General features: G+C 39.9%; 1 protein-coding gene across 1 annotated transcript; it reads right to left on the bottom strand.

Moving 5' to 3' along the window:
• Positions 1-969: 969 nt before the first annotated feature.
• Positions 970-10,194, bottom strand: LOC149067044 (acetylcholine receptor subunit alpha-like 1). Its single transcript, XM_089253020.1, has 6 exons — positions 9,547-10,194; positions 8,329-8,373; positions 4,992-5,101; positions 4,693-4,873; positions 2,815-3,609; positions 970-1,293 (listed from the first exon to the last, which is right to left on the bottom strand). Exons 1-6 carry the CDS (start codon positions 9,751-9,753, stop codon positions 1,111-1,113), a joined length of 1,521 nt encoding a protein of 506 aa, XP_089109146.1. The 5' UTR covers positions 9,754-10,194; the 3' UTR covers positions 970-1,110.
• Between the last annotated feature and the right edge of the window lie 985 nt (positions 10,195-11,179).

The following is an 11,179-nucleotide window of genomic DNA, read 5'->3' as shown; positions in this document are numbered from 1 at the left end:
AAAAATAACGATCGAAAAATTTGATAGGAAAAAGTTCTAATCGAAAATTTCGATGATGAAATAAATTATAATCAAAAAGTTTGATTTAAAAAATTACAATAGAGAAAATTTATAAAAATCACAATAGAAAGAAATGCGGAAAAAAATTACAATCGAAATATTTGATGAAAAAAATATAAGACAAAAAAAGTCGGCAATGAGTAAATTAAAAATGGAAAAATTTGACAGCAGAAAAAATCAACGATGAAAAAAAAAAATGAAAATATATTTGAGAGAATGAAAAATACAAACTTTAAAAAAGAATGAATTCCAGAAAAATTGGACGACAAAAAAAAAATCAGGTGTTTTACTACTTCTCCACAATGCACACATTTTTCAACTACAAGGAAGTCAATCGTCGAGGATCGTCGAAGTTAACGAAATTTTCTAAAATGAGACGAATGCTCATTCACGGAAAGTTGAACTATTGAATGTAATTATGGCGCTAATCAAACATGTCAGGGGTAACCAATGTAGCAAATGCCGTTCCGAAATTTTGTGAGTTTTGAAATCCTTTCAATCCTTGTTAGAATATTTCCTGACAGAGCTACAGCTTTAACTTGTGGAAAAAGAAGAGATCGTCTCTCTCTCGTCGATATTTTTTTTCTTCATACGTAAACCTTTCTCTTAAGTCCTTTTAACATTTTTGCACTAACTTTTCTACCGACACGATTTAAATGTGCGAAATATTAAACGTTAAACGAAGTGACCTGAATCAAAGCAAGTTCGAAAAGTGATTTTCACATTTCGTAAATAACATCAAAGATTTAAAAAATCGTGCCCCCCCCCCCTCTTAGCATATCCACAGAAAACAAATAAAATAGGTGTTTTAAGAGAAAAATAATGTTTAATTGAATCGTCATCTCCTTGGTTGGTGTTGTTTTCGAGCTTTCTACTTGGCCTATACGTTAGAAATCACGAACAGTATTAATCGCAACGATGAAGCGTTTCATCATGTTTTTATTTCATTCTGAGATTTCATGATTGATTTTAATAATTCCCATTAGAAATCATGATGGAAGAAAACTGGATCAATTTCTACTTCTCACGTAATGAAATTTTGACGAAATGTTATCCGAGGCGCCTTAGCCGTGGTGTAACTTTAGAAAATAGAATGTCTATGGGAAGTTTGTCGTCGTACAGCATCGGTGCTCTGAATATGATGCACCCTGTGCCGATGATGCAGGCGGCACTGAAAATCCACAGGAACAGCCTGTCCAGAACCATTGCTATGAACTGCCAGTCACCTTCGTTCTGAGGAAAGAAAAATGACAGCGTTAACTAAACAACAATGTCAATGCAATTAATGTACTAAAACAGTTATAAATTTTAAGCCGGAATCGCTTCCTTTCAATTTGATTATCGCAAAAAGTTGAGGATGTTGTTTACTCTTTGATAACTTAACAAATATTAAAAAAACCTATGCACACCACTCAGGGCCTTGGTGTGCCTTGTCGGGGGAGGGGGGGGAGACGTTTCTTGGGGCACCCTAAAAAGGGTGCACAATAAATGTACATTTTTAGTGAGCACACACCCCCTCTCCCCAATTTGGCTCAGGCCCCCGGAGCAGTGCTCTGGTTGCTCCAACCTAGTTACTGCCCTGGCACCACTTGATGTGTAGAATGCAACAAGTGGTTGAAACATTTTTTTTTTTTTTTTTCATTTTGGTGTGCAATCGATTTAATCGAATTTGTGGTATTTTCGCAGATTCATGCATATTTGGAGTGCTTGAAATTCTAGGTGGTTTATCACCATCTTTGAGCAAAGTGTAACGTCAGTATTATCGCTATAGCCAATCGCTACTACTACTACTAAACCACACATGTACCTCGTCCATATTCCTATGCGGAACCTCTAACGAATTGGTACATGCGGGAATGTGTGTGTACGTGTAGTGAAACCTGACGTGAAGTTTGTTTCTGTGTAATGCTTACTATGTGTAGTGCTGCCATCTGCCACCAGTTTTTCTAACTATGAGTGAAGTGTAATGATTGAATAATTAATCGTTATAGCCAATCGCTGAGCCCTAAGACGCTTTGGAAAATCCTTGGCGAGGGTGAAAACACCAGTGACGTCTAATCGTTAAAGCAAAAGGCCTGGGGAGACAGCTGTTACCCGTAGCAGTAATACCGACGTCCTACTGCTCATTTATGACGGATGAGTCTGCCTGGATTTATCCAGTGGCTACACTGTATCTTATCACACTTTTTGCAACGAATAGATGTCACTCTAAACAAAAACTGGTTTTACTGAATAAAGATTGAGGGCGATGAGTCCGCCCGCCTCTCAAGGCAAATCAACTTGTTAAAGGTTAACTTTAATCAAATCAGCTGTTCCTGTTAACGTCACCAGCACAGCGATAAGTCACCAAAACACTCTAATTTTTGCTTAATATCTCGATGAATACTGGAAAATATGGAATTTTTTGCAAATACCTTTTCAAAGCCAGTACTACTATAACTAACTGCCAAAGTTCTACATATCAAGTTTTAGCACACGGGAAAAAAATTTACGAAATTTTAAGAAAACTTTGAATGTCATTCGAAAACTTTTGTAAAACTGGAAGTACACTTCTAAAGTCAACGGTTGCAGAGATTGTCCCATGGACAAACAATTTGAAACAGCCTGTATATATATCGAGCGGACTACCACTAATACTACCTCCAAAAATGCTGCTAAGCTATCAAGACGGTATTGGCCTGTAGGCCATATGAGAAACTGGTCATAACAATGCGACAATGTATCAAAACAAGATTCAAGTAATGCTTTACGTACTTCGGAGTACGAATCCAGATTTTCCATATGTTGAGCAATGAATCGTATGTTGAGGACAGATCTCTCCCATTCTTCTTTGTCTCGTCGGTCTTGGATTGCCGAGCCACTGATGAAGGAACATTCCATCTCGCTCTCTTTCTCTTTGTCGAGTATCGCGGCCGGTATCGTGTCGCTGACGTCACTCGCGTCGATAGTTTTCAGGATCCCGGACTTGGTGTCTGATAAATCCGAAGAATCTCCAGGTTCGCTGGGCCTGCTCATCAACAGGATCTTCGGAAGGATCTCCAAGAAGACGCGCCTCACCCAAGGAGCCATCCTGTGAGTGGAAGGGGATCTGAAGTTGACGTTCAGGACAGCTATCGTTACGACTACCGAGAACGATACCAGAATCATGGTGAACAGCAGATACCTGCCCAGTAGAGGAACTGTCAGAGAAGTTGGAGGTATGATTTCAGACAAAAGCAAGAAGAACACGACCAAAGACAGGACAATCGAAATACTCAACGACACTTTCTCTCCGCTGTCGGAGGGCAAATAAAACACTAGGATCGACAGGAACGATATGGCGACGCAAGGGATAATTAGGTTGACCGTGTAGAATAGAGTTTTCCGCCGGAGCGTGATATTGAACGTTATATCGGGGTAAGGTTCTTCGCAGCAGCTGTAGAATCTTTCCTTCCTCCTGGCTGGAACGTTCATGATGTCCCACTCGACGCTCAAATAAAATTCGCTCAAGTCAATACCCATAGGAATAATCGGATCTTCGTCTTTCTGATGCTTGTGCTTCAGATCCACCTGCAACGAAGCGCAAAAAATGAAATGTCTGCTCCAAAGATAGACTGCCATATTGTGAAGTAAAGCTTTAGAAATTCGCTTTGTTATAACAAAGCGAATTTTTAAAGCTTTACTTCACGGTTTTTATTTAATTTTTTTTTTTTTCGACTTCTTCACACAGGGATACTCAAAACGATAGCCGGTTACAGGGAAACCTTTTCCAAATCGAGCACAACTCCTGTTTTTCACCATGCTACAAAATTCACTACCGTTTTTCTTTCATTTCAGGGGTGTGTCGTGTATGTCTGCACCTAATAGGCTGTGTGCTTATTTAGTGCGTGTGAAGTTGTGGTGCCACTATCTGTATTTCAAACTGAAGTGTAATTATTAAATACTTGTGTGTGTGCCGTTGTATGGTGTATTGCTCTCTGTAGCAAGAAGTTTTATCTGGCATATTGGCTCTCATTCGAGCCTCGAAATTGTAAAACTAACTTCAGCCGAAACACATATATGCAGCTTACGGCGTTCGGATCCGTTCCATCACAACATCCACGCAAACCAGGACACTACCAACTGTACACCCCTTCCCACCCGTCCTATCACCACACAAGCAATTCACTTCCATTTTTCCCAGGAAGAGGTGGCTGTGTGAACTCTAACTGTGCTGTGTTGAGTGGTATGGTCACAAGAATGTGAAGAAATACATGTTTCGGTAATCACGATAATAAACATACTGGAATCTCAAGGAGACTAGCGTACCGAATCACAAGTCTCTTTTGTCTCCACTACTCCAGTATCCATAGGTGTAGACTTGTATCCGACTCATCTGCTCATAGGCAAGAAGGGGGGGGGGCTTCCCCCCCCCTCAATATTTTTGAGCGTTTTTAAAAAGGAGTTATTTATATTTAAATTATTTGGAATTATTTAATTTTTTATTCCCAATAATTTTACGCCTACGCCTGTGTGCGCCTGTCTGAGTGGTACCATGCTAGGTCGTCAAGTACGTACTCAAGTCTTGTATATACATACTCTATACCTGTATCTAGGCAACATCAGTATCCCCGTGTAAGAAGGCCCTAACGGTACAGGATAAGTTGTTGTTACCGTGTATCCATCATAAGTCCAAGAACCGAACTTCATAAAGCAAGTTTGCTCGTCGAAAGGGAAATACTCGATGTCCATCTCGCACGAGCTTTTGTAGATAGCAGGTGGTTTCCAGTGCACCATCCCGTCCGAATGGAGTATCGCTTTTGTCATTATGGTAACCTCGTAATTACCATCGGCGCTGAAAGAAACAAAATATCGGAGTACGAGTACCATTCGGTCCTTCTTGCTTAGCGACAACATATATTGCAATACGTACAAAGAAAAAGATCAACATAAATTCACCAATTCCAGCTTACTTGTTGTAAAGAACGATGTCGGGAAGCCATATGAGTTCAGCCGGTACGTGCAATTTCGTGACACCGCCATAATCGTCCGGATCCCAGCGCATTTTATAATCGTTCCATTCCTGGTAGGAACAAATGATGGCGCAGTTACAATTCTATAATGCCTCTAATTGATATTTTACTTAAAATGTACCGACAGGAATTCATCAACAACAGTTCGATGTAATACAATTCTGTCATTTTCGACGCTTAATTCGCTGACAGGATGATCCATAGAAAGTGAAACTCGTTGTTATAGACTGTGATAATGTATGTAATCAGCCACTATATATACGGGGTGATTCAACGGATAAACTTCAGTTTTGGTTTGATGGTGGATAAACTTCAAGAGGTTTTTTGATATAGGACATCTAAACAAGCATTTTCGGTCATGGAATGTATGGTCGAATCACAATAGCAAAAGCAACAGAGATTGCTTTTAGAGAGTGAAAAATGACACTTCACCAGTAGCAAATACCAAGTATTTTCGACGGATTTACTGCAATATGTGATGCCAGCCATCTGAAGGAACAGGGGCCTCCTGAACAGGGCCATATTGAAGGCCTCCTCGTGGTGCATCCTGGATAACGCAAAAATCTATCACAAGCCATCATACCGCTTGTAATTGTTTCGCTAACGTGACTTTTATGGTCCTCGCTACAGTGCCATCTTAACGCATGGACCCGCCCGGGCACGGCCCGGACCCCTCAAGAGAAGAGGGGACTCACAAAAATGAGGCCTGATTGAAATTTTAAAGAATTTTCCAGGTAGGGCTTCAGAAAAACCAACTGGCCCGGGGGCCCATGATACTCTTAAGACGGCCCTGCCTCGCTCCAATAAAAACCGAAATTCAAACCGAAGGTGCATGTGGTTCCAGAATAATGCAGTACAGTCAAACCTCGTTAATGAGTCACTCATGGGAGAGCAAAAATATGACTTAGTAAGCGGAGTGACTCGTTAAACGGAGTAAGCCATAGCTGTGCCAATTCCTGCCTGACCACAATTGGGACTTCCCAAAAGTGATTCGGTAAGCGGAGTGACGTGTTAACAGGGTGACGCACTAACGAGGTTTGACTGTATTATGCCCATTTTTTCAGAGAAATACAGAAGTAGTTAAGCACTACATTTCTGCAGCAATGGTTTGGATAGGGTGTGCCTATCACATGAAACCCGTCTTTTCAGGAACTCTCTTCCCTCTTAATCTTTTTTTGTGGGTCTGAGCATTGTGTACGCAATTCCTATTTCCTTTTCAGGAATTATCGCCAAAAAAACGATAAATTATGTGTCACTAATGTGTTTTATTCACTGGAATAAAACACTTTTTTTTGCTCCTCATCTTATTCGGCCATACATTCCATGATGAAATATATTTGTTTAGGCGCATTGTGTATCATCCCTTAAAGTTTGTCAAACGAATTCTCAATCACTCTGTATACAAGTTTTATTTAACGTTTATTTCCATGCCCAACCACTTAAAGAGGTTCAAGTAACCTATACTAGACTAAATTTTTTTGATAAGTATATAATTCGTCTTTGCTCACTTACAATATGTGCACTATTCGGGTGCAATACAATTTTACAAATTCGCATCGCTTACAATTTTTCACAGTACTAAGCTATCGAAATTAATAAGGTGTCTACGAAAATAGAAGGAATGAAAGTTCCAAACAATATTAAATTCAGTCCTATAAGGGTATACAGTCAAACCTCATTAATGAGTCACTCTCGGGAGAGCAAAAATATGATTTGGTAAGCGGAGTGACTCGTTAAACGGAGTAAGCCATAGCTGTGCTAGTTCCTGCCTGAGGGCAATTGGTACTTCCAAAAAGCGACCTGGTAAGCGGAGTGACATGTTAACCGGGTGACGCACTAATGAGGTTTGACTGTAATATCTGTAAGGGCTGAAAATACAATGGATTTTTATTTAAAATGATGTATATCCGTAATTTATGCATAGCTTCGAAAGTAAAATAAAAAAAAATACACACTAATGCAATACATCGTTGAAAAGAGAAAAGTCCATGTTTATATGTTTGTGAGTATTTTACAATTTCATCTTTGGGTGTGAATCAAAAGGGAGGTTCATCAATTAAAAATTTCTAACCCTTCCTCTTCTTTGATGTTTTCTTAAATAGCGTTAATTATTCTTATGTGGCAACATTTAAAGATGAACCCATTCCTTTCTAAACCAGGGAAAGGATGATTGCGACGCGAAAAATTTCACATGATTGTTCAAGAATGATTTCGATTTGAACGTACTGCATCAAGCATCTCCGTCTTGGTGCTTGCGAAAAACACGGTGCTAATTGTTAGCACCTGAGAGTGCTCACAAGGTCTCGATCGACGCTCTAATCAAAAAACCACATTCAAGTTTTCTTCAAGTACTCATATAGTGCTGGCATACGTTTGACATATACAGGGTGTTCTGTTAATGGACTAACAAACTCAGAGGGTTGTTAGTAGGCATCAAGAGAAGCAAAAATTGCAATGGAACATGGTGTCGCAGACCACGTTGAGAGGGTGAAAATCGCGAAAAACGCATGCAGGCTCTGAGTCCAGGTGAGACGAAAGGTGGATTTCAGTTGATCCTCGAACGCAGGTTCGCTCACCATATCTGACGTAAGCAGCGTCGCGAAACGCATTCGCCGGGGGTAGGATCAAGCGCTGCCGACAACGTAAATTAGCACTATTACGGTAACAAGCACGTGTAGCAGTCAGTTGTCTGTTTCAATGAGTATCGTGATGGCTGACTACACGAACGGAATACGCTGATATGCATCTGATTTATGGTCGAGCAGATGGCAATAGGCGCTTAGCACAGCGAATGTACCAACAGCAATATCTGATGAGGCGTTGTCCGCACCATACAACTCTCCGCCACGATCGATCGACTACTTCGGGAGACGGGGACCTTCCACCCAGCACGGCGTAATACAGGGAGACCGCGCAATGTACGCACTCTTCAAATGGAAGAAACCGTGTTTTCCGATTCCCCGTCGACAAGTACACGAACTATTGCAGCTCACGTCGAAACCGGCATGCGTTATTCGCGATTTTCACCCTTTCAATGTGGTTTGCGACACCATGTTCCAATGCAATTTTTGTTCCTCTTGATGCCTACTAACAACCCTGAGTTTGTCGGTCCATTAACAGAACACCCCGTATTAGGATCACCATATGGGTGCTTATCTTCTGATGCTAGTCACAAACGGTATTAGCAACCCGAAAAGGTCGAAGACTCTCTTTTCTGTACCAAGTTTATACTGTCAGAGTCAGATTTCTGTCATGCAATGAATTCAAAAATACTCACTTGTTCCACCCAGACGTTGGTCGTCATAATCTGGCTTTTCAAGTTCTAAAAAACAGACAAACATTCGCGTTCAAATGTTAATTTAAAAAAAAATCGCAATCCACCTAATCATTCGCATAAAAATGAGTTTTAAATCATTAAGGTGAAAACCATTTCAAGATACATATTTTGAAAAAAAAAAAAAAGTCATGTGTGAATCTCATTATCTCTCTAGTTCGTTTGGTTCGATCCCATTGTATATTTTTCTTCTATATTTTGAGAATTATTTAATTAGAATTATTTAAATTACGCTTCGAATGAAATTGAAAAGTATAAAAAAGCCTCTGGAATGGGCAACCGCGCGTGCTTTCATACTAGATAATACTATTGCCTATTGATACTAAACTGAAAAGGTTTGAGAGAAACACCGCATCCGCACGAGAAAAATATTTTGTGATTTCGTTTCTTCATAGTGAAAATTATAATATTCTTATTGTAATTTCTCCCTTCTAAATGATGCCAGTTACTAATAGTATATAAAGAATTGATTGGAAAGTCTAACTATATTGATTAATGGCCCACGAAATCACCACGTCGCTTTCTGGAAGAATAATAATTACAGTAGACTGTCGATATAATTCGGCCAAGTATGGCCCGCACAAGGGTACGGTCTCACAGGGCTCCAACCCTGGAGTCCGGGACAAATATCATCTTTTTTTTTTCATGCTATAAATTTACTACTTTACCCGCCAAAGATCCCACTCTAAGGGCCCTGCCCTAAGATGTGGGGACCATGCGGCCCATCCAGTAATCCGGCGGTTTTAAGTGGAAGAGAGTATAGAAGAGGAAAACGTGTCACTGTGTATCTCTGTGCGCAGAAGTTTATATTATTTAAATGGGCTTTTTTCTCTCGATTGACTGCCAGTAGTCCGGCCATTCCGATAATCCAAAATACTTTGGTCTGATATGTGCGGATTAGCGAGTTCTACTGTATTCGTTAAATGATTTATTTACACTATGAGGCACGTCACTATGTACTGAGACGTATCCGAACTGCGTTCTCTCATTCATACCCGATATTTATGTGTGTTTAATCTATTTATACTTGTTTTATACCTGGTCTTCCGATCCCGTAACTAATGATATTTACTAAAATGCATCCAGAATTTTCAAAATTTACTTTAAAAGTGTTATTAGTCTTCGACTTCATACGAATCGTACAAAACTGCGACTACTTACCACATCGATAAGCTGCGACAGCCTCAAGCCCAGTTTTACGGTCAGTCTGTCTGAATTGTTGCCAACGGGCCTTATCAAGGAGTTGTAGCCGTTTATTAGATCATCGTACAATCGCTTCGCATCAGCGTTGCACTGTACCGCTCTGAACATGCTGTTGAGCAACATCAACAAGAGTAGCTTCGCCGCGAGAGCTTCCATCTTTGTCATCTGTTACTTCCTTGAGGAACAAGTTGTCATTATCATATCATTACCATTTCGCGCGATGACCCTTGTCTTCAAAAAAAAACTGACCGACAGTCAATTTTTGCAACCGGAAAGATCTATAAAATCTTTGATCACGGGTGGGTGACACGCACATTGCGAAAACTTTTCTCCTTTCATGTTATCATCTCACATGCCTAGTGGCCAAGCAGAATATAAACGTATTTTGTTAAAAAGAAAACTAGACGTTCTTCATGTTCAGTTTTAGTCTTTTAAAAAAATTTTTGACGGCGTTCCCCCCCCCCGTAAATTCTTAAATACTCCTCTGCCTGTCGCACGCTTTCGCCTCTTCCTCGCCTCCACTAAAATAAGATAGAGAGGGAGAAGAGCATGCGCCACCGCGATCCACACGCGCCGCGCACTTTCTTGCCTCCTCTCGCGATTGGGATGCTGGAGAGAAGAGAACGTCCTGCAGGATTCCAAATATTGATCTGACCCGGGAGATTGTTCCCATTGGCTACACCAAGCGAGAAAAGAAGAGGAATCGGCAACGAATTTTCTCTATTGCACATCGCATAATCTTCCTTTCATTCAGTGATATAGCGGTGATAGAAATCACACATTCATACTTTCAAAAATGAACCCTTTTTCAATAGCACATTTCGAAGAATCCACGGAGGAACAAATCTGTCTCTGTGAAGGGAAATCAACAATTCAAGATTTAAGATTCATTGAAAACCAGGATTCCCAGCATGTGGGGCACTCAACCCCTTAAAGAGGCTCTAAAACGTAGTTTTCTAAACGGGGAACGCCGTCGATGAAAAAACGTTTAAATAAGAAGTCTGTTCTCTCTCTTCCCCCCCCCCCCTCTCCAATGGCTATTTAAAATTTTCTACAGCATTCACAGCATTTCCCTTGTATTTTACACACTTTACAAAAAGTGCTTGTATATGTGTTTTCATCAACTATGCAGGGGTAGAAAATGAAAATTCGATTTTTGTAGCAGCATTTATCAGTTTTGTAGCAATTTGAAAGAGTGAGGCAGTAAATAAAATACATAGTTTTTATACACATACATGCGGTAGCGAACACAGGTTTACTTTTTACTTTTAAAAAAAAGTGTTATCTCAGTTCAGAAGAAGGGGGTGCCCCCCTCCCAAGGTACAAAATACATAGAAATTTCCTCTAGAAAAGTGAAATAATTATTTTATTTTTTTTTTAATTTTTAAACCGAAAATTTTTTGAGAAGAGACTTAGTATTTTTATTTTTATTCTCTAAAATATCAGCAAATAAGAGGCTATGCACATATAGCACTTCCAGATTTCAAAAATAATTTGAAAATGAGTGTTTTTAGATTTGGCTTGTAGACCTGGTATAATCAAATTTTTTAAAAAAATCACTGAAGGAGAGGCTTGAAACACTCATTAGAAA

This window comes from Pholcus phalangioides, unplaced genomic scaffold (genome assembly GCF_987345545.1).
Source record: "Pholcus phalangioides strain wild (caught in Gottingen) unplaced genomic scaffold, Ppha-v1.0 ptg000031l_1, whole genome shotgun sequence".
Taxonomy (NCBI): domain Eukaryota; kingdom Metazoa; phylum Arthropoda; class Arachnida; order Araneae; family Pholcidae; genus Pholcus; species Pholcus phalangioides.
Note: the sequence above shows the minus strand (reverse complement) of the source record. Positions and strands in the feature narration are given on the sequence as shown.

Bases quoted from the DNA above. Each gene is read 5' to 3' on its own strand.
- LOC149067044 (XM_089253020.1), bottom strand. From the start codon at position 9,753: ATGACAAAGATGGAAGCTCTCGCGGCGAAGCTACTCTTGTTGATGTTG. The intron at 5,102-8,328 runs GTGAGTATTTTT...TGTTCCTACCAG, and splicing joins CCAACGTCTGGGTGGAACAA to GAATGGAACGATTATAAAAT. The intron at 3,610-4,692 runs GTAACAACAACT...GCTTCGTTGCAG, and splicing joins GGACTTATGATGGATACACG to GTGGATCTGAAGCACAAGCA.